Genomic DNA, 23,564 nt, shown 5'->3' on the forward strand with positions numbered 1-23,564 from the left:
TCCCCCATCTCTCACCCTTCTCCTTCCTGACTCTCAAATCTGCTCCTGTGCACACCTAACCAGTCCAATAAAGGTTGTAGGTTCAGATTACTCAAAGTATGTGTCTGTGTGGCATGTTTTTTACTCTCATACTTCCCTAATCCTAACCTTCCCCTGACCTTAAACTAAGTCTTCATCGTCAATTGTGATGATTATTCGTGATGGTCGTTATGCACACAAACACACACGTAACCATCACAACTAAATGCCTGACCCCAACTCTTACTTTAACCTTAACCTAAATCTCATTCTCTAAGAAAACCAAGTCTGAAACCCAAAATGGTCCTTAGATAGATAGCTGTACAAGTACGCACACACACACACACACACACACACACACACACACACACACACACACACACACACACACACGCACACACACAGGTAACCTATAGTTGGTCAATTCCAGCATTACCCAAACTTCCTATTAATCTTTCACCACAGGATGGAATGAAAGAAAGAAACATTTCCTGGCTTTCTAATGTTCAGGCTAGTAACTTCCTTTATTATATACTCATAAACACACCCACATACCTTGACACTCTCGCAGTGCTTTTCTTTCTTTCTAGAAAGCAGGACTGTTAAATAGTCCTGGGTGTAGGACCCAGCCAAGGTGACTTCAAGTTCTTATTATTCTGCTGTAAAACAAGGTGCAGTTGGTACCTGCTCAAAACCACAAGTGTCACACCATAACAGAGATAACTGTTGAAGACTTAACTATAGCCTCTAGTAATGTGTTTGTCATTAAAATAACACAGATATCTATTTGTTGGTGATTCACATCTCCATCCATCTACTGGTGAAATAAAGGGCTGTACCAGTGTGTGCTGAGCACATTTTAAGTAATGCAATACTCCTCTGTCAGAGTCAATTGAGGGCTATTTGCTGCCACCTGGTGCCCTCTATGTGTTCTTACTCATATTCTCTGCAGTAACAAAGTAGCACCAGACATTGCATTGTTTGAGTAAAGGGCACATTTATTATTTCATTTGCTTGAATGTGTTGTAAAATACACAAAAAAGACAAAAAGAAAGAGAGACATATTCATATATTCAACAATGACAGGTCTTGAAACTGACTTAAACTCTTTAGATGTTTACGTTGCAATACGCTTGTAATGGAATGATTGAACGTTTACTGCATAAGGGACTATTAGACGTGTGTGTGTGCATGTGTGTGTGCGTGTATGTGTATGTGTGTGTGTGTGTGTGTGTGTGTGTATATGTGAAGTCCATGACATGATGACCTTCTCTTCTGCCTGAACTGCTTCCTCCCTGGAGCGTGTGGGTGTGCAGCGGACGTGCTCACTACTTCTTCTCTGGCTTGTCTTTGTACTCCAGGAAGAAGTCGTTGCAGGCCACAGTAAGAGCTCCAACCAGTATGATGAACTCTGTGAAATCTACCTCCCCGTCATTGTTGGAATCTAGGTCTCCCATCACCTTATCCACTGCCTCCTTATCCTGGGCATTCTGCATGTGTGAGGATAGATAACACAGATGTTATCTCGGTTTTATACGCATGAAACTGTACACTTTTATCCCTAAGCATCTCCTTACCCCCAGGTAGTTGCCGAGCTCCGCGGTAAGCATCTCTTTGAGCTCAGCCCTGCTCAGTGTATATTTGTCCCCCTCGTTCCCAGAGTACTTATGGAAGGTCTGGATCATGAGCTGCATGGCGTTCTCCAGGGTGGAGGTGTTCTCTGATTTGGGCATAGACATTCTGGAGAAGGAACAAATTAGAGGAAGGGTGAGAGGAGGAGAAAGCAAGAGAAGTCCATGTCAGTACTCCTGCCTGCAAGGAGCATGGAGGACAAGCCTGCTGCAACTCAACACATGCTCTCTCTGTTGCACACAAATGCATGCACACACACTCTTTCTCTTTTTTTTCCCTGTTAGACACACTGACAGACAGAACAATAAATGCATGGAGAAACACATCACGGCTCAATCACCACCACTACGATAGCTACAAAATGATCTTCTATCAGGTATTTCTATAGTGGCAGGATGAGAGAGTTAGAACGCTCAAGCTGTTTCCTCATCAGAAGATGTTCCTCTCTGCCAGTTGTGCTGATAAGATCCTGCTTCAGATTGGTTGCTTTGCTCCAGCGAGAGGACCTCTGGGAGTCAGGACATTGACAGCAGCCGGACATGTGAGCCAGCTGATAAGAGTGAAACTCTAAGCTGGTAAAACCACCAAACCAGGTTGAGGAGATATAACCAGGACATGCTGAGGCAACCTGATCTGCCTTTTACTTTGACAGGTGTAAGTCTTTGCCTTTCTGGACTTCCATCACCTCTGAACTGTGAAGGCTTTTCCGAACTGTCCATCACATCTTACATCAGTGTGACCCGGTTGACACAATGCGCCACATTCTCATGAGTCAGTGGCATAAAGAAACACATCGGAAAGACATTTTTGGCAAGCTCTGTTTAAGATATATTAATTATTATATTATTATTATTATGTTATCGTAATACAGAGAGCTTTTCCTGTCTTTTTTGTTGATATGCGCAAGTATATCCAACAGGCCTTACAGACAGCACTGTGCATGAGCAGCACTACTAAAACCTACTTTTAAAAGGAAAAATAGACACAACGTCTGAGAAAAATAGAGACACAGCTTTCAGAGTTGATGTCGGTCCTCGGCATCATTTCTTACCTGAGGACGAGTGATGGCCTGCTGGTCGGATGCAGAGAGAGAAGGCCAGAGCGACTGATGAAGAGGATGACAGGGACACCGTCTTAAATACATCCCTCACTCCACCTATCTACCCGCCCATCCCTCTCCATCTCTTGTTTTACACACCAGACACCTGCTGTCCTCTATGGACACATGAAAGATCCCTCTGCCCCCCTTCTTCAGAGACAACATATCGACAGTGAAAACATTATTGGCACTGTAACTGGAGCATCAGGTAAATGTAAGTACCCATAATATGACCACAAGATACAAATACCGATGTATAGTTTAAAAGTGGTCTTATACTCTCAGACGTCAGTCTACATGGAAGTGCAAATAGTTCCTTTAGAGATGGAAGTTCTGCAACAAGCGTACTTTTTTCAACTAAATGCCATACCGTCAGCACAATGACTATCCTGTTACCCTGTTGTGAAACCATTTTATACTTTTTAACCAAACAGAGAACAGGTTTAAAGGGAGTGCTACGGTAAATACAGGACCAATAACAAGATGAATCACTTGGTTATTTGTCAAATTAGTCCTATTTTCACACGGCGACGAGTGTTGAGGTAAGTGTTGAGGTAGAATGTTTACTGGAGGAGGAGGGGGGGGGGGTTATGCCTGATACAGTATCCGAAGGATTTGTGTAGAACCGATGAATGGAGCCATCACACCTGGCAGCCATGCAGATAAATCCCCAGACAGAAGACTCTGCACAGCACAGGCAAACATGCGAATGCAACACACACATGAACACATTCACGCCTCAAGCTCCCAAACACAGCACACGCAAGCAGTATAATGGAGTGAGAGACAAAGTGCATGACAAGTGAATGAAGAGGGGGAAATAAGTGACGTAAACCCATATGATTGTGTTTACTTGAATGAATGCTTCTCGGAGATCATAACGACATCAACATTAATGCACAAGCACTGCAAGATGTCATGAAATGTATGTTTGATCTGCCGTCCTGGTAAATGCATCTTCTTGTTTGTGTGTGGTTGCTGCAGCATATTGTGTGTGTGTGTGTGTGTGTGTGTGTGTGTGTGTGTGTGTGTGTGTGTGTGTGTGTGTGTGTGTGTGTGTGATTGTATGCACCATGTGTGTATGTATAGTGTTGCAGAGTGCAGGATGGTGCACAATAGGACGCGTATACTGTATGTCAGGATCTGGTTGCAATAGTTGATGCATCTAAAGGCTGCTGAGTTTGACTAGTCAGGGATGTCACAGCTATATTTAGTGCTTGTGCTGGTCGCTATGGAAGGAGCAGGTATCATTGCAGCAATGTCTGTGAGACAATGTCAAACCATATCAGAGACACCACTGGACACATATTGGGTTGGGTTGGGTTTCCCAGCTAAACTTTAATTTCTTTTGGAGGATACACTTGAATGCAAATGCAACTTAATAAAGATGGAATGCCAATTAAAAACTACACACAATATAGTTGTATTATACAAAGCATTTATTTTGAAAATACAGTAAGCATCTTTTGTATAATTGGTACAAAAAAGACACTCCCAGCTTACAGTCCTTCAATGTGTCCTTGACAATGGAGATCAATATGGTGTGACTAAAGAAATAGCTGATCTGGACGGACATTAAGAGCATTTTACAACTGTGTGATTAGATGTAAAATGATTATGGACTGTTCTAATGTTTAGAAGATTTGAATGAGAACAGATAGGCTGTTCATTTTCTGATCCACCAAACACAAGCATCTATGATGCATTTGCATTGGTTCCAGACTTGCTGTCACTGAGGGAGGTGGCCAGGTAGCCAATCAGAGTGAGGTATTCCTGGAAGCTGACCTTTCCATCGTTGTTCTCATCCAAACCCTGCTGCATCTCCTTAATGGCAGAAGAGCGGTTTGTATCCTGGGGATAGACAGAATATGTTAGTATGCATGAAAGAAATCCTTCTAATAAACAGATTCATTATTTTTCAGCAAAATGTTACGTGGTTTCTTACCTCCATCATGCCACCAAGCTGTTTCTTTACCAGCTTTTGGAAGCCACTCCCGTTAAGGTTGTCCTTCCCGTTGGTAGCACCAAGAAACGTGGTCACCACAGTCTTAATGGCTGACTCCATATCTAGAGAGAGAGCGAGAGAAAGAGAGAGAGAGAGAGAGGGTAATTGAGTGTTGGAGGTGGCATGAAGAGATATGGCCATATCTTAGACACTCAGACGGCATGCCGTTGGGTACAGTTCCCAGGAATGTTATTAATATGAAAATATATTACAATTGGGTCTTTGGTGGATAACAGGCTCATTTCAGTTATTGAGTGCATCATTGCAGAACAGAGTACATCATAACCTTGGAATCCTGGTAAATAACTGAATGATAGAGAACAGAGATTCATAATTAATTATGTGCAATCATATTATATAATTTATTACAATTAAGGTATAACACAGTTTTACATGTGTGATATAACTGAAAACATACTGAAGTAAAATGCACGTTAAAAAACACATTGTCCTTCAGATAAATAGTCCATAAACAGTGATCTGCAAAACAAAACTGGTCTGCATTACCATTTAAGCCAAACATGTGAAGATGAGACAAATGAAATCATTTGGCGTTGGACAGATCACTTTTTTAAATTAAATTGTATTTCCATTTTCTATGTCTGGATATGATATTCTATGTTTGGATATATCTCGTGAACATAAACATATGAGAAAGGTGAGACACATGTCAGCATAGAAGAGAAGGAGGAGCGGGGGAGGGAATGGAGAGAGCCTGGAGGCTCTCTGAGGTTAACGGAGCGAGAGAGAGGGAGCGATGGAAGGTTGAAGAGGAGGGGAGTCTCTGAGGTAAACACAATGGGAGCTCTGATCTCTGACGGTGGACATCTGATCCCCACAAGCCATCGGGAGGATCCGGGTTCAGATTACGGCCTGCTGCCCGTCTGCCGCAGCACACCTCCCCTCACCCTGAAGGAATACTCTGCATACTGTGCCCGAGTAAGAACTGAAAAACACCACGTAGCTCCGATGGGTTGAACTATAGGCTCAAACAGCCACGTCTCCTGTTATTGACATCTCAGAGTCATGTGAAGCTCAATCCTCGGCTGACAGATCTGAGACAAGTAGTTTTAGGTTCTGGTTATTTCCCTTAATAACTGCTTATTGCTAGTTGGACCTTGCAGGAAAGACAGAAACTAGATAGAAATGCATGCATGCTTTTTCATTGGATGTTTTTATCTGTATCTACATCCCAATTCCATACTACAAGCTAATTATACACACATTTTAATTATGTTGTACACAGAAGTTGCAAATAGTCAGTTTGAATACTAAATGCACTTGAATACTTATGTGTGTGTGTGTGTGTGTGTGTGTGTGTGTGTGTGTGTGTGTGTGTGTGTGTGTGTGTGTGTGTGTGTGTGTGTGTGTGTGTGTGTGTGTGTGTGTCGTTGATGAAGACTATCCGGCTTTACACAGAAGTCACTCTGGCAGTAGGTGAAGTGTACATGTTGTCTCAATGTTAATAGTAACACGTGTGCTTCTCCCACTTTGAAAAGTAAAACTGTTATCTCACAATGCATCGCACAAAGGAAACCAGTGCTAACGGCTGCTATAGTAGCTGTGTTTCTTTTTCAGCAATCACAGCATATTATAACAATGTGTCCGTTTCCTTTATATTAGTTTGTATACTATGAGAAATTAGTGTCGTATTGTATTGGGACACACATTTACAGTTGGACTGCCATCCATCATCGCGGATATTGCATAATTTCCTGCTGGTACAAAAAGAAAATGGTTTTCTTGTAAAGAAAACTGGGAAAAGAGTCAACTATGACAATTAGTATTTAATATAAACTGTAGATTATTGGTGTGTAGCATAGCATTAATACAGAGATATTGATTCAGTCTAACTGGAAAATGTCATAGACAGTGTTAAGGCCTGTGCAACCTAATCCAGACATAATTCAGCTAGCAGAGGGGTCTCTCGTGGTTTCTGCTCCCATCTATCTTTCCATTGTCTCAACAAACAACATCTCCTAAGGCCGGAATAAATGCTGCAGATACTTGAGTAGAGTTGCTGATAAGTATCGCAGCAGTGCTTTGCGAGGCCTTGCTGCGGGGTTTCCACTGTGTATCGGAAACCATCGGGGGGAGCGGGGGCCGGAGGACAGGTAATGATGACGGGGGATTCTGGTGATGTTGTCGGAGTAACTGTAGAAGGTAAGTCACCCATCTGACACAGATGTCACACCTCAATGCTTACACTATGCACCCGCACTGGATGGCACACAAAGACACACAGATAGATGGACAGAACCACACGCACACACCCACTCACACACCCACACACCCACACACACACACACACACACACACACACACACACACACACACACACACACACACACATCTCAAGAAGAACACCAATTAGGACTCCTGTTGCATTAACATAATTACTGGCTGAGTGAGCGCAGGTACCCAAACCATGGATTCTGTTTCATGTCTCCCCGCCATGTCAGCACACACACACACACACACACACACACACACACATGCACACAGAGGTGGACACACAACCCTTTGCTATACAAGTGAGCATCTGTCATCAGCAAGCTGTTCATAATTATTTAATGGGTTACTATAATTGTCCCAACACCTTTTTCATACCCGCTACAAGACGAACAGCAGCATGGGGGAGTCTGCACAGCCCATTCATCAAAAATGCCTGACAGGCCACCATCCATTAGCGTCCTTTCCGAGTGTAATGAAATGAACATGAAACCAAGTCGTCTTAGGTCAGAACCGGAGACATCAGGGCCACAGAATTACAAATGGCAGAGAGGAACATGTCGTGGGCTTTGTCAGATTAGAGCAAGATGTGGGCCGACTACAAATGAAGTGAGTACAAATGAAGCTCTCCTTCGGCCTCTCGGCACACGCACTGCATTCAGATTCAGAGCCGGCTGATGATCATGACTCAAGTGTAATAAATGCCTGTGTGAAACCCAGTGCACCCAGTTATTTTGATTACTGGTCCCTTTGGTGGCGTTTTACTGGAATTAAGCACCACATACATTGTTCAGCGAGTCACAACACTTTGGGCCTGAAACATTTTTAAATAAGCAATGTCTACTTTTGACCAATCGTCTCCTGATTATAACCTATGAGAATTATAACCAGGTTCATGATTTTTCCCTTCTTTTAAAATGTTTTTTTTCAAGGCCCAAAGCTGTAAAACTATAAAGTAATTTGAGATTTAAAAAAAGGAAGGATTACAGGATCTGAAAAATGAAATATAATGTTGTGTTTTTTTGTATCTATCCTGGTTCTTACAATCCCACAGACATCCCTTTAGTGATCCTTACACGTAAACTAGGCCTCAGCCGGATTTTAATTGAGTTATTTAAATGTTGAACGGTTGTGGAGCTGCATATATAATTAGGATATTGCTGGCAGAATCCAAAACCACAACATTATGTGTGCATACTTTGTATAGTTATTTACTTTATTGGTTTCCCTCATTGTGTCAGTCTGGTTAGGACACAGACATTTTATGAACTGTGTGTCAAATACCATATTGTATTGTGTCTATAATGATTACGCTTTCATTGTGGCCTTGAGGAACAACAGGACGCTCTTCAATGTATCATAGTGTGCACAGTACCTCCCAGATAATAAATCAAATAAACGTGAGAGTTTAGTCAGCGTTGCAAGCTGTCTTAAGTTTAAGGCATGACAAGTACAAACCAGTTTACACATAAGTCATGTGGGGCCACCCAACCCACCCAGTCATCTCACCACCCCCCCGAACTGTAGGCGGACACACAATGTGTGAGTGTGCGTGTGTGTGTGTGTGTGCGTGTGCGTGTGCGTGTGTGTGTGTGTGTGTGTGTGTGTGTGCGTGTGCGTGTGTTTCATGTCTCAGTAGGTTTCTGCCAGACTGACTCAAGGCCATTATCCTGAGCCCATGAGCAGTGCTAGACCGCATCCACGGGCTCCACCCTGGTCGTGTTCCGGGTCCGTGTGACCGATTCCCTCCACGTTACCCGTCTGCGGGTCACTATGTTGGCGCAGCGTCATGAACGAACAGCAGGTCGAAGCACCTCCGAGTCCAGTTACCGGAGTCTCAGCATCCCGTCACTAATGAGGGGCAAAACCCGAACCGTCGGTACACGGGTCACAGCGCGACTGTCTAACGCGGCGCAGATGGCACGCAGTCCGCGCCGTGCGCCACGGAGATGTCGGGCTTGCCCCAAGTCGCCCAAAGTAATCCCGACACAGGCCGGACTGACACGGCGAATAAATAAGTAAACGTGAGTCCAGACTCCGGTTTCTCTGGAAGTGTAACGGGATTGGGGTTTCGATTACAGAGGAGAACCGGATCCCTGTGGCCACCAAGCCTGGCAATGACAATACGCCCGCTAATTATGCGCTATTTATGGCGCAGCCGAGGGAATAAGCTAAACTCATAATGTTGTGCAGAAAAAAAAACCCGCACAATAACCTCCAGAGAGACGCGGCCCAGGAGAAGTATCAGAATAAAGCAGACTCACCGTCAGGGACACAAAAGGCACGAAAGTGGTTCTGCAACTGCGCTCCTTCTTTCTCACAGACCTCCTCTGCAGTGCTGCGCTAGATAAACCAACAACACATATCTTTTCCGTGATTTGACTTCTCACTCGAGCCAACTTTTTTTTCCTTCATTGTCATAGGGCGTGTGCCTGAAGAGAGAAAGAATGTGAAAAGAGGCGCAGCTTAAGCAACACTGCACTTTTTTCACCAACTTTTCAGAGCTAACACTTCCATTGTTTATGAAAACAGAGCAAGACTTTTTAATTGGGTTGAATAGTTTTTTTAAATATATATATATATACATGTTTTATACGTGCACGTTCATCTACTTGTTTTATTCTGACATACTTTCAACATGTAGGAACAGGAGCGCGCTCATGATTAAGTGTGCGTGTGTCCAAAGCTTTCCCACCAGGCAGATGTATTTAAGCCACACCCTGAAACTTGTCCACAGAATGGAAAGATAGTGTTTAGTAGAAAGGAAACTTTCAAACAAGTTGTCAAATGAAGTCATTAACAAGAAGAAACATCTTCTTCTTTTTTTTTTTACAACAAAATGTTTTAATTTGATTTCCAGCTCGAAACAGAAAATCCTGCTCTGCCAACAACAAAGCTCCTCTTTGTGTACAGGAGGGAGATGATGAACATCACAAGATGCATGTTACAGTTATTACAGAAGTAATACATCATGCTCACACGCACACGTGCGTGTGTGTGTTCTGGAAAACAGTTTGGACAGGTTCTAATATTGCAAATTGTTCAATAGTATTCTGTGACGGAGTGGGAGGACTGGGTGAGAAGAGGCACAGACTGCTGGTAACAATTTTAAAAAAAAGAAGCGATGTGCAGTTGAAACAGGGTTATGGGTGTTTTCCTTTTGGCTGTTTTCCATTTATTTTTTTTCAAACTGCATTACACACAGACAAGTCAGTTACAGACACACAACTGTGACAGAACTAACTGAGTATCTGAGGACAGCACACTATTGGCTGAAGCCCCCATGCTTGCTTGCAAGATGCCCAATCAGCTGCCAGAACTCCAGGAAGTTGAGCTCTCCATCGCTGTTCTTGTCCAATGAGCTCATGAGCTGGTCAATGGCAGCGGGGTCGGCAGCATTCTGCAAGAAAACAGGAGGATACTTATTACATAAGATATAATAAATAAATAAAAAACCAGTAGTGATGGTCAGTTTGGACACACTGGGAGGTTATTGGTTGTGCGTGGGGTGATGAGACTGGGGCAAGCTCACACCACTGAAACATACACCAGTTAAAACAAATAATGCAACGTCAGCAGAGGTGCTTTGGCAAAATGACCACTTGATCTGTCGCCATCTAGCGGCCGGAAGTTGTAACAGTTCATGCAAGGAGAAACATGGAATTTTCCATACTTGTATTTAGTGATGGGCCTTGGGAGCTTCTACTTTCTGCCACTGGGCTCTTGTTTAACATGAGAACAAAACCACAACTACACAAGACTAGAAGAATCGAACGTCGACGTCTCTGAAGGGTCTCTATGATACATTCAATTGTTGTTGTGCTCTGGATCACAGGAAGGAGTGGAAAGAGTAAGATGTTATTTTCAAGAACTGTTATTTAGCTCAGAAGTACAGTAAGACCACAGACATTAAACACTCTGCCCAAGTAGAAGAACAGAAGTGGCCTTTTGAACACAAGTATGACTAACAGTTAATTATGTGGTCACAGAGAAAAGGGTCAATGTGGCATCCAGATGAAACCCATTTCAATAGCAATCTGCCCTTATGAGGCAGCTTCTTGGTCGGAAAGCAAAGAGATTCAGAGAAAACATATAACATGTTCCTGATTGTTCTGTATCAGTTTAACTGTGGCTTTCAAACAGGTGGCTGAAACAGGTACTTTATCAAACATCGACAGATCTGGTTATTGTCCACTAATCCCATGATAAAACAACAACAGGGCTGTCTCTCAATACTTTCTGATGTGACTCTCAGACACAAACACATTTGTTCCTTCAAAAGATAAAGATAGTTAGGCCTAAAGACATCCCATACTCTTAAAATAGGCTAATTTATCTCCTACAAAAAGCTTGCCACTGTGGCTTTTACCAGAACATATTTAATTTGTTGGGTTGGCTATTTTTAGGAACGGATTAAAACACGTTTGTTGGCAGCAGGACGGTGTGCTTGTGATCAACTCAAAATAAACATTGTTGTTTGGGACAACAATGAAGCACAGAGGAATACGCTGCAGGCTATGAATATGTAGGAAACATTACAACCGATTTGATGACGAGAAGAAAAATATTAACTTGAGTAACAGGTAACAATCCCGCAGCATAAACCAGCATATTTATGGCACAATTTGGGAAAAAACACATTTAATTGGATGCAATAGGTATTGATGTAAACCCCTCCACCCACTTGGATGTATTCCACCAATAAACAAACAAATACATGGGTGCATTGCAGCAATATTGTTTTGTTAAACCTACAATCTTTACCTTGACAAAGTTGGGGAGCTCTGCTGGGACCAGTCTGTGGAACTCCTCTCTACTCAGTGTGTCAGAGGAACCATCGCTGCCAGCATACGCCTTGAACTGGGACACCAGCACACAGATAGCAGACTCCATTGTCAGTCAAGAGGGTTTAATCTTTGGGCCCAAAAGGTAAAAAAAAAGAGAAATACTGTTGATCATAATAATACATTTCCAAAAAACAGTTACTTTATGATGTTCAGATAGAAGAAAACAGAAGATTTATAACAACAATTTCATCATGGCAATACAAATCATAGACTCACCAACTCAGGTGTGTGTGCGAGTATGTTGTGTCTTCCTGGTCTTTTTGTAGCCGACCTCTCCCGGTAAAGAAGATAAATCATTCACTCATTTAAATATTTACAGCTTGTGTTTTCTGAACATTGCAACCAGTAAAAATGTAAACCCTGTTTCCCAAACACCACGGGCCTCTTTCCATGACGGGATGTCAACCTAAGTGTAACTAGTCGCTGGCAGGATATGGCTGAATCCCCTCATTCAGGAAACCCCAGACTAACAATCACAGTTTAACTCGGCCCAACAGTTCAATGTTTTGCTCGGCTCGTGTCAATGCACCGACAATGCTCTCCCATTTTCCCTTTGCCTTGTACGAGTGTGTAACTGAGCAAAAAGCTGCAGAGAGCAAAAAGAAAGCAGTAAATCAGATATAATTAGTCTGTGTTGCTAAAACTTTTGAGAACGAGGCACTTGGGTTTCACCTCAGAAAAGCCGTATTATTTAAGCCAAAGCTCTGACAGGATGTGCACAATTGGCATATTAGGGAGGCAATTAGTGCCGACAAGAACTATGGCTTTTTCATCCAAATATCCCCTCAACTAGTTTTCTTGTCTCAGCTGCATCACACACACACACACACACACACACACACACACAGACACACACACACACTTCAGTTCTTCTCCTTACATTCCCTCGGCCATCGTTGAGGAAGGAGAGAGCAGCTGCTAACACAGAATAAATGACTTGAGAGAGGACTGAGAAATCACATGGCCGTATTAAAGCATCAGGGTTTTCCACTGGTCTTATGATTAATGTATTTGTGTCTCAGGATTTGTTTGTCTACGTTTCAAGACATAATCCATACTTTTTGAATTTCTTGATTGCCTGCTGCACGGCCTGGTTTTGTGAGTAGATGCATTTTCTGCTTTAAATGTTTCTCGCAAATAAATAAGAAACAAAAGTGTGAGAAAAGCTCAGAGGTCCTTAAAGTCATACACCCGTATAGCAACGCTACTGGGTTGATTAACAGGGTTTCCTTTCACAGACTTATGGTAGTTATTTATTACAGAGGACTGTGGTTAGGGAACGTAAACCTGCATGACACTCTGCAGTGTGTGTGTGTGTGTGTGTGTGTGTGTGTGACACATTACCACTGACCACCAAGAAGTTTCACAATATTATGAGGAGGAATAGCACCTCACTTTGTTGTAAAGGGCTACGTATCACATGAAGAGAGACATCGTTATTTGTCTTGGATCTTATTTTCAAGTTGACTGGGCTCCCGGTACTTTTAAAAACTGTTATCATAAATATATATTTCATTATAAATTGTACCTTATTCTGCAGCTTAAGAATTTTATTTACATATTACCTCAGGGCCTTTTACGCTATTTAATTTTCTCACAATGCCAATTGCACAATTGTAAAAACTATGAACCTGGTTCTTGAACACACAAGTGAATTGGTCAATAAGAATATATTTCCCATGGGAAAAAGCTTCAACATGTAACACGGCCAGCGTTCCCACTTCTAGTTACAAACTGGTCAAACTGGTCCAATGATTGACTCACTCACTGACCGTCTAACAAGTTATGGCTCCACCCATCCAGCTACCGGGAATATAAAAGGAACAGAAAAAGTATCCCAGAGGAGACGTTAACATCGGTCTGGCAAAGGCAATCCAAGGGGAAAGGCGTCGATTCATCTGCAATGGAACACAGCAATACATCACTCATGTTGTATTGATCTGTCAGCCAATAAGAAACAGCTTTTTACAGATTACACCAACTTTCAACAGACATCTGTTCCCACGACGGTTAACTTTAATCATTCTGTGACCGTGCAGAATCACCCAGACGTGTAAAACTAACAGGATCAAATTCAGACGAAGACCTGCGTGTCTAATTAAATGAGGAGATGTTTACCAAGGTGGAGAAGTGAGTGATGAGACAAAAGACAGTTATTTTATGACAGGGATGCACCAACATTTATTAAACTGCTTTTGTGACAGGAACAGGGCCAAATATGGACATCCCCAAAAAGAAAAGAAAAAGAAAAGTTCTAAAATGTCCTCTAAGCTGCCACAAAGCCACGTAACGTGTTTCTGCATCGGCGGCCTCTGGAAAAGAACTGCTATGTGGCGGAAGGCCCTTAAATTAATAAGTTAGCATGTAAACAGACAGAAAAACATGCTTTTCTGGAAACTACGTGCCACGACTTCAGAGCCACGACCAACCTAATCAATTAGAAACAAATGCTACATTCATGATAAAACAATTAAGCAACCTTTTAGTGCACATGAGTTGTGGACCTGAAAAGACACAAACATTCTCAACACTGTTGATATCTTATGTGCCAACCAAATATATTTAGATTTAACGCCAACCTCTAGAAAATAAGTTAATTATATATGTCTGCAAAGTTTCAAGACACATTTAAAGCGATATGTACATTTAAAACAAAATCAATGCAGACTTCTCTAAATTCACATAAAACACCCTTTCTATAAATGTATGCTTGACAGTAAGTGCCAGGCTAAATAGGTAGACTTCACTACCTGCAGGGGCTCAGTCACAATCCCCTTGTGTAGATGAGGGGTGGTTTTATGGATCGAGTACTTGAAGGATATGTAATGTGTGCATTATGCTTCACTAGTATCTGTAGCCTCTTATCTTCTTCTGTCTTAAGTCCATCCCAAAACATTATTTAGATGCACGCTCGTTCTCCATTATTAAGTTCTAGTGTGACTTTACATTTTAAGTTGAACTTCTTGGACAGAAGGAAGGGGTAAAATGAGATCCTGTAAAAAGGGTGAGAGGATGATAGATGTATGCCTGTAAGCGTTGATGGTCCAATATAAAAGGTTCCCTTTGAATAACCCCTCATCCGTCATGGCTGCTCTTATACTTCACCCGCAAGATGGCCATTTGTTTATCAATTACTCACACTGTGTTTACCTGGAAATCTTGAAGAAAACGTTGTTTTGGGGGGTTTTTCAAATCATGACTGTTCTCAGTTTTGTTGTTTCGTTCACTGTGGAGCTGCGTGAGAATAACATTTCGTCAAGGTAACACAAGGTGAGTAATTGATATTCTGAAAAGAAAAAAGGTCATTTTGTAGGTAAAGTATTGCTAGAAGCTATTTTAGATCCGTCAATTGCATCACTTCATCAGCCACGACCTCGGCCGCTCTCTTTCCTCCACTCCTTCTCTACGGCTCCTGGCACGGAAAACTTTTTCATGACTTCCCTTTCAAACTCCTCCATTTCGTCCTCTTTGTCACTATCCTCTTCCTCCGCTTCGTCGTCTCCTTCCACCATGTCTTCCAGGATGTCTCCCAGATCTTTGACGAACTCTTTAAAGCTCGTCTGGTCGTGCACAAAGACGCCGTCCCTGAAGAACTCGGCGGCAAGCTTTCGGAGCTCTTCTCTTTTGGACTCCTCCACCCCGGCCTCCTCTGCCTTGGCCAGGTAGGTTTGGAGGACGACCTCAAACTCGGGGAAGGGGACGGGGAGCAGCTCCTCAGTGTGAGCGCACGTCTCCACTGAGCTGCACTGCTGTGGTGGTTTGGAGTTGTGCTGGAGGCGATGTCTCTGCTGGTCCCAGTACTCGGGCTGTTCCTGGGAGGGCCGGCTGTGTGTGTGAGGAAGCTTTGCGTCCCCCCACATCTGCTCTTCTCTATGGCCGTGATCAACTTTACGTTTGTGCTCATCTTTGTGACTCTGGGAGCTTGATCTGTCCTTTTTCCAATCTCCGTTGGGTTTTTTGTCTTTCTTCCACGATTCATCTTTTTCCCACGGTTTCCTCTCGTCTTTCTTCCTCCACTCTTCGTCATCTTTGCCATTTTTACTCTTCCGCTCTTTCGCGTTCCACTGTTTCCTCTCATTCTTCCCCTTCCTCTCTTTACCATGATTTATATTCTCTTCCCACTGCTTCCTTTCACCCTTTACTTCTTTACTCCGATCTTTGCCATTTTTACTCTTCCAGTCGCCATCATTTTTCTTCAACTCTTTCTTCTTCAAATCTTTTTTTCCCCATTTCTCCTTGCCACTTTCTTCAAAGCCATCTTTCCCCTTCTTCCATTCCTTCTCTTCCTTCCATTCCTCCTTGCCCTTGTGCTTTCCTCCATGGTCTTTTCCTACCTTCCATTCCTTCTCTTCCTTCCATTCCTCCTTGCCCTTGTGCTTTCCTCCATGGTCTTTTCCTACCTTCCATTCCTTCTCTTCCTCCTTGCCCCTGTGCTTTCCTCCATGGTCTTTTCCTACCTTCCAATCCTTCTTTTCCTCCTTACTCCTCCATTGTTTACCATCCTTCAGGTTCTCATGATTTCCCTTTTTCCAGTCTTTCTCCTCCTTCCTTTCTTTTCTCTCACTCTTTTCTATCCACTCTTTATTCCCTTCCTTATCCTTCCATGGTTTTCCTTCATCACCTCTGCTAGTCTTTTCTTTCTTCCACTCCTTCTCCTTCAATTTGATGGTCTCATCACCGTGTCTCTTTTGCTTGCCATCCTTATCGTTCTCCTTGTCAAACTTTCCTTGCTCATGGTTTCCCTGTTTCCATTCTGTTTTACCTCCATCTTTGCGCTCCCTCTTCTCTCCTTCCTTCCATTCAGATTTATTTCTCTCCTTCCTCTCATCAATGTCAATTGTATCCTTCTTTACATATTTCCCCTTCTCCTGCTGATCATCCCTTGGCTTCTTAGACTGTGTCTCTGTAGATCCAGCTGAGTCCTGCATGCTGTTCTCTGGCTGGCCACTCGGGGGCGATGTGACTCGCTGCACAGCTGCTTGAGCAGCTTCAGTGGCTGCTAAAGGAAACACAAAAGGTGACTACAATTACAAAGAAGTGATCATTGAAGTGTGAATAACAAACGTTTTATTAAAAAGGAGGAAACATGCTTTCCCTAGAGGTCTAATAACTATCATGCTTCTACATCTTCAACCCTCCTCCATGTCCCCTCCCTTTCTTCTCCGTCTGTACCTGAGGGGAGTTTTAATTCAGTCACAGTGGATCTCAGTGTTTCTAGTTCTTTCTGTAGGGCCGGGACACACTCCAGCTCTCTCTTCATCCTCTTGTTGTCTTTCTGAAGGACAGGGAGAGATGCCATCTCTTTCTTCAACCTACTATTTTCCTTCTTCATCTCCTCCCACTGCAGTTGCTCCTGTGCTCCCTCTTCTGCCTGTACCGTGGCTTCATTATGTTCCTATTTGTAAAAAAATAAAAAGAGAGAGAACAGGAAAAGAGGGTCCTATGAGAATATTACAAACACAGTGACAAATGTCTGCACAGACACACATTTATGTATACAGTGAAAGGGGGGGGGGAGTACACAGAATGGAGTCACACCTGAAGTCGGGCTTGTAGCACAGAGATCTGCGGCTTCCCTTCGGCTAACTTATTTAGAAGCTCTGAACTGTCAGTATCTACTGGGACTGGAGGAACCTCGGGATTAAGCAACTCCTGTCAACAAAATGCATACATAGTACAACAAGATGGCACGATTTTAGATGACTTCTCAGAAGAAGTGTTTGCCAGACTGAGTGGTGAGAGAACAGTACGTGTCAATGACACAGCAAAGAACACAAGTTGGTAGACGATAGCGTAATGTTGCCAGTGTTGTGGGTGGTCTCCTGCTGAGCATATCACACTAAAGATTCATGTGGTGGGACTCAATGTACTGTAAAGTAGGTAAACAAACGGGATTTATAATGAATAGCTGTTAGACAGAACACAAACAGAATAGAGGGACAGAAAAGAAGTGACAATCTGACGTCGGACTGACCTGTTTTCCTGGTGCCTGTGCATCCTTCAGCTCCATCGTGCCATAGTCACTCTCTGCAAATGTATTATGCAAAGCTTTATTGTTCATTTAAATAAAACACTGTCAAAGAAAACAAGCAAAAGCTTTGCATATGAAGGAAAAAAAATAATCAAAACTTGTATCATTGAATGTGTACTTCTCATGCGCATATATACAATTTAGAACATCTAAAATGAAAGGTTATGGACTATATACAGTACTGTATTTATTGCTGGTTGAAAACCTTGTATCTCCAATTTTGCAACTTTTCAGTTTAAACTTCAGTTTTTTAACCTAGAAATCAGCCATTTTGCGAGAACATATATGATGTCAAGCTCATAATTAATATTTTACATGAAGGTTTTCATTCAACAACAGAAATCGTTCTTCCTCTGCTCACAATGTTTGCATGCAATGCTTTTAAAATTCTCTTTAAAGACTTTTTCTGCATGCACATTCAAACACACAAACATATGCTGTGCGAAAGAAAGCGCTCATTCACAAACAAGTACACACATAACCTACCCTCATCTAGGTCCATGAAGACACCTGCAGGTATAATACACCCCAGTCTCAGAGCACCCTTTATCTAGTTCACTGAGTGTCATTTTCCATCGTTAACATTTTAAAATTCCTCCAGAAATCATGAATGCAGTTCCAGGCAAATATGGGGATGCCTACCTGAGAAAAAGATGGTGCCAATGCCTAACAGAATGACAGCACCCAGGATGCATTTGTTCACAGACAACCCGCTGTCCACCTCCCGCTGTGGTAGCTGGAACTCTTCCTCTCCTTCCTCTTCCTCGTCTGTCCTTCCGATCCGCTCCAGAACTGCTAAAAGAGACCTCCTTCTCCTCAGCTCTGGCTCGGCCTCCTCTCCTGTCTTCTCAGTTCTCCCCTCCTCCACCTCTGAATCCACAAGGGAGTCTGGAGCAGTAGAATGGAAGAGTATGAATGTTATTATTTTTTACTATTACTTTGCAATTAACAGATTTCATCTATTCTATGGGTACCCTCAAGGCATAACTGTTGAAAACAGCTGATCATTAGACCAATTTTTTTCCTGCCATGTTTATTATTTTCAAGCTGCTGCACATTATTGGGCTCAGATTTGCTCTTGCATTTACAAAGTAGATGTTAGATAGCACAGCAGCTTTGAACGGCCTGATGCCACAGTAAACTCCTCATGGGAGATAAGACTTACTTCTTTATTGGCTTTGCTTTGCATGACACTCTGGTTAATTTGCTCCATAGACATTCCTTATTTTCCCTTAAATTGCATAAATAAGACTTACAATGTGGAATATATCATCTGGAAAGTGATTAAATTCTTAATTTTTGGAACTTCTGGCACCGAAGTTGCCAAACTATGTGCACCACAGCGTATTTTCAAAAGAACAATTAAAGGGGACTGTAAACAACAAGTGAATAAAAGAATGCACAACAGAGCAAAAGATTACCTTTTTTTAATGCTGTAGAGAAATAAAAAGAACTACAGACAAAAAAACACCAGACAAAAAACTTGAGGTCCCAGTCCCTCGGACATGCAGGGTGTCATGCAACTAAAGGTTTCTCTTGTTCATACCTGCCTGTTTCCATAAGTCAGTTGTTTTTGGAAACAGGTCTGACTCCTCCCCTCTCTGTTGTAGCTCCTCCCTGTTCAGCAGATGATGAGTTCCTTCCTGTGTGGGACCCTCTTCTTCCTGTGTAAACTCCACCCCTCCCAGAGTCTCTGTGCTCAGCAGCGAGGCTGAGGGCTCATCTGGGGAGGGGATTATGTGGCTGTAGGAGTCAGAAAATGAATCGGGGTCAGGGCCCGACAGTGTCGTGCCCTCAGGTAGGCCCTCTGATTGGCTGAGTGCATCCTTGCCAGCAACGGCGCTGTCTGAGACTTCCGAAGAGGTGGGAACAGAAGCATCAGTGTGTTGCTCTGTGCTTGTGTCTCCACTTAGCTCTGCAGTTATTTCTTCTGATACCTGGGAAAAAGAATCAGGGCATTACAATTCCTTAATTATTACAGTGAACGGTTTTAGAGCTTCCTTTTAACGTTGTTGCATTAAACATAAGCAACAAGCCTAATTGAAAATGTGAAGTTTCAAACCCAGTGAATGCTAATTCATTTAAGGGTTATAGGATTCATTCCTGCAGCAGTCTATAATCCAGGGGGATATTGTTACAGATTCAAGCACTATGGTAAAAACTGTTTTAATTTATATCCCCTGGCAATTCAGAAATGATAATTCAACCAAAGCAGGGTATGGTTATATAATAAAGACAGCATAATTCCTTTGCTGGCCAGTCATATTATTCCGCTAAGCTGTTTTGCACACATTACATTATAGAAAATGATGTGTCCTGCCGTCTTACCAGGTGGCCGTCCACAGGAAGCCGCTCTGCAGACTCTGCACAGCTTGCAGGCTGGTTCTCCCCAGAACCTGGATCACAAAACACAGACACAGGAGGCACGAAGGAAAACTTTGAGTTTAATAGTTTAACATACATTTAAATTGTGACCCTTTGAAATGCAGCAACTCTAACTAAGGGGTACATGCTCCTCTGTGTATGCAACTAGATAATGTATATTATTTTCATTTGATTAATTATCAGAGAATGTAAATGGGTGAAAGCAAGTCACAAATTAAAAACTAGAAATTCCGAATAGGTTTTTTTCATTAGAACTATGTTTTTCCTGTGCCTAAAACACCTGCTGCAGACGTAAGGCTTTCTTCATGATGCTCCGTCCCCTCTGCCAAAGGCCTCAGGGTTTCAGCAACAGTCTCCTAGAACAAACAGACAGACAGTCAATGGACACGACACACAGATAACATTTTGATTTATTGCTGGAGCAATCCAGGCTAATCTGAAGATACAGTCAACTATGTATGTTTCTAAGCACCACTCTCTGAAACAACAGCTACGGCCAAAGTGTCACTAAATAAGTCAGTGTGTGTGTAACTTGCCATCAGGCCAGTGGCTCTCCAGCCAATTTGTGAATCGTAGTTAAAAAAAGAAAAGAAACAAAGGCAGTCTTATTACAGAAACCTACTTCATATCCAGGTGACCCAGAAGAAAATCAATTGGGACAAGCAGTTTTCTTTTATAATAATGCATTTTCAATGAGGTCAATCACAGTGACTTCATAGCTCTTTACAGAGTGATGATACCTGAGGAGTGAGGATGGTCCAGCTGTTGTTAGCACTGCTGCCGCCTGACATGGCCCCCTAGAGGCTTTGCCCGTCTCCTGCAACACTAGAGGAAGATACAAAACAGATTAATAGAATAAAGTCAAACTAAATTAATGCAATGCGTCTTCATATACTCTGCCTTAAAGCTCGCTGTGCAATTTGTGGAAAAGCCTGAATTTTGGTTTATTAACAATGCACTTTTTTAGCCAAAGTGAGCAGGTGTATTGTCAGAGGCCGGCCACTAGCCCACATTAGGGTGACAGTTGAGTACTGCAGTGTCAAATGTACATGCTCTGTTTACCTATGTGCAGGATTTGAATACTGTGCTATTCAGCCTCACCCCTTCTGCCAATAAAGGAGCTACTGTAACACATTGCTCTGTGTGTGCAGGAAGTCCAGTTCCCTGAGACAATGCAGTTCTTCATTAGTAGTTTGTGTGTGTTGTGGGCCTTTTAGTCACCCTGGCTTTTGACTAACTGGGGAATGTTTTGGCACGGGACAGGGGTAACCAAGGCCGGCACCATTCTAGGGATAAAGACAGCAGAATGGGCTGTCCAAAACTACTGATCTGTTAATAGAAATGTCTCCTCACCACCAGATTCCAACTGTAAATACCTATTCTGATGGAAACATTACTAAGGAATTTAACTTTTTTTAACCATAAGATTCACATATAGTGCAGTTTTCTTTCCTGAATCTCCATCTGTAGTAATGCATCTGACCAACACGACTACATCTTTCTAGATCAAATCAGTCAAGCAGAAACAGACGTTTCAATGTCATCTGCAAGTCAGAAACGAGTGTCAGGTATTACAGCTTCATAACGTCTTTACTCTCAAACAATGGGTAGCAGACATAACAGAGATGCATATTTATCCTTGTGTAGTCTGGCCTTCGTTATCGAATGCAGAAAGCGCTAACCACTTACATTTACGCCACATTGACTGGGTAATGACACACTTTACTCCCCAAATTCAATTCTCTCCCAGCTCCGCAATGTAGGTCTCCTAATTGAGTGCCTCCCAAGAGAAGCCTCCTGAATCTAGCCCCGGGCCCTCGGAGCATTGTGGGGCGTATAGTGGAATGGCTTAAATAGATACAGACTAAATATAGTTACCATGAGATTGACTAGAGACAGAATGAGGGAGCGTGCAGAAGATGGCCATGGGGAACATAACAAAAGGCAAACATTTATTCTAAAGGACAGAGTTAAAATGATTATTTCAACTGTATCACAAAGCCGATGGCTTTTTAACAGAGAAAAAATAAATGTCATTGCCTTGTAGTCTGTTCTTACTCCAAGAGTAATATTTCATATAACCTCTAAAGCTCTTGGTTTCGGAGGATGGGTTGACACTCTGCCCGATCTCAGTTTATTAATATATCTTTTAAACAAAACACCTAGTTTCTAAGCAATAGTAGCTTGAGAAAAACACAGCCAAAATGTATGATCACATCTGTAGGCCTAATCTTATTATCTTGGTCTCAGCAGGGGGAAAATGACCAAAAAAGGTCATGGGAATAAACTCCAGGCCATCAGGACAGCGGCGTCAGGCTGTCAGCAGAAAGCGCCATGTTCAGTTCACCCACAGCATCTTCAAAGGAAGCCGTTAATCAGACGGATATGAGCGAAAGGTGTGCAGCCAGAGACAGGAAATGTCATATGGCGATAGGGTCAACGAAATATAAAACTTAACGCAGAGTTAAACTCAGAAACATCTTTTTTTTTTGTATACATGTTGAACGCAAGTGTGAGCAAAGCAAAGCACGTCAGAGTTTAAAAGCCAGGACAATTGTTAACATTAACCAATGAATACAAATACGTAACCACCTCAACAGTCAATCAAACAACCAGGAAAAAGTGCGTGAAGCGACGTCGGCGACGCAATAGAAGAACAACCGACAACAGAACAGACGTCGTTGCTCTGAAATGAAAACACATTTACGTTGCATGCAAATGCGTGTTTTCCTTACCGTGCGTGGTTCGTCGCTTTATTTCGGTCTTCACAGTCTGTCACCGATACAGCGCACACTTCTGGGTCTTCCCATCCAACTTGCGAACTTGTGTAGTGCCTCCTGAACTTGCGTGAGCAACGCGCCTCTCCGCCAATCACAGACCGCGTTGGCTCTAGTCCCACCTCTCGCTCGCCAGTTCGACCAATGGCAATGCAGCTAAACTGTTCCTCACTGGTGAAGGTTCCAAGTTGATTGACACACGCAGGTGAAAGTGTCAAACATACAGTGCATCTTGCATACGCCGCTCCTCGGCAATTAATGCTGGTAGTCCACAGACTTGTGCTGATTCTGGGTATATATTTCTGGTAGCAACATCCTCCTTTCCCATATTTAATAGTTGTTAAATGTATTCTGTTTTGGTTCAATTTAAGTCATACATTTGACCTACATAAAGACATGCTCATTGGCTTTCTGTGTCCAATTAAATAAAAACAAGTCTTAAAGTCTTATTAAAGTCACGTAAAAGCTTAGTTCGACAACTAATGCATTGCTCTGTTTTTGCTTTTCAGTATACGTTTACTATAAGACTAACCAAAAA

General features: G+C 42.5%; 4 protein-coding genes across 15 annotated transcripts; all 4 read right to left on the minus strand.

Moving 5' to 3' along the window:
* Positions 1-1,271: 1,271 nt before the first annotated feature.
* Positions 1,272-1,757, minus strand: s100t (S100 calcium binding protein T). The gene is made up of 2 exons (XM_034553363.1): positions 1,596-1,757; positions 1,272-1,508 (listed from the first exon to the last, which is right to left on the minus strand). Exons 1-2 carry the CDS (start codon positions 1,755-1,757, stop codon positions 1,347-1,349), a joined length of 324 nt encoding a protein of 107 aa, XP_034409254.1. The 3' UTR covers positions 1,272-1,346.
* A 2,410-nt stretch (positions 1,758-4,167) lies between these two features.
* Positions 4,168-4,836, minus strand: si:ch211-105c13.3 (uncharacterized protein LOC325758 homolog). Its single transcript, XM_034554449.1, has 2 exons — positions 4,695-4,836; positions 4,168-4,600 (listed from the first exon to the last, which is right to left on the minus strand). The coding sequence occupies exons 1-2, from the start codon at positions 4,812-4,814 to the stop codon at positions 4,445-4,447; spliced, it is 276 nt and encodes a 91-aa protein (XP_034410340.1). The 5' UTR covers positions 4,815-4,836; the 3' UTR covers positions 4,168-4,444.
* A 5,288-nt stretch (positions 4,837-10,124) lies between these two features.
* Positions 10,125-12,174, minus strand: LOC117745261 (protein S100-A11-like). The gene is made up of 3 exons (XM_034553473.1): positions 12,050-12,174; positions 11,751-11,900; positions 10,125-10,386 (listed from the first exon to the last, which is right to left on the minus strand). The coding sequence occupies exons 2-3, from the start codon at positions 11,877-11,879 to the stop codon at positions 10,252-10,254; spliced, it is 264 nt and encodes an 87-aa protein (XP_034409364.1). The 5' UTR covers positions 11,880-11,900; positions 12,050-12,174; the 3' UTR covers positions 10,125-10,251.
* Positions 12,175-13,970: 1,796 nt separating this feature from the next.
* Positions 13,971-23,124, minus strand: pbxip1b (pre-B-cell leukemia homeobox interacting protein 1b). Of its 12 annotated transcripts, none has more exons than XM_034553470.1 (11): positions 22,985-23,097; positions 20,990-21,074; positions 20,530-20,605; positions 20,193-20,260; positions 19,411-19,801; positions 18,507-18,752; positions 18,351-18,374; positions 17,808-17,860; positions 17,372-17,485; positions 17,150-17,228; positions 13,971-16,829 (listed from the first exon to the last, which is right to left on the minus strand). In XM_034553470.1, exons 2-11 carry the CDS (start codon positions 21,038-21,040, stop codon positions 15,196-15,198), a joined length of 2,736 nt encoding a protein of 911 aa, XP_034409361.1. In that variant the 5' UTR covers positions 21,041-21,074; positions 22,985-23,097; the 3' UTR covers positions 13,971-15,195. The 12 variants fall into 12 exon arrangements, with proteins under 12 accessions (XP_034409361.1, XP_034409360.1, XP_034409352.1 ...); XM_034553469.1 differs by having other exon boundaries at positions 13,971-16,832; XM_034553461.1 differs by having other exon boundaries at positions 17,006-17,228.
* Between the last annotated feature and the right edge of the window lie 440 nt (positions 23,125-23,564).

This window comes from Cyclopterus lumpus, chromosome 16 (assembly GCF_009769545.1).
Source record: "Cyclopterus lumpus isolate fCycLum1 chromosome 16, fCycLum1.pri, whole genome shotgun sequence".
Classification (NCBI taxonomy): Eukaryota; Metazoa; Chordata; class Actinopteri; order Perciformes; family Cyclopteridae; genus Cyclopterus; species Cyclopterus lumpus.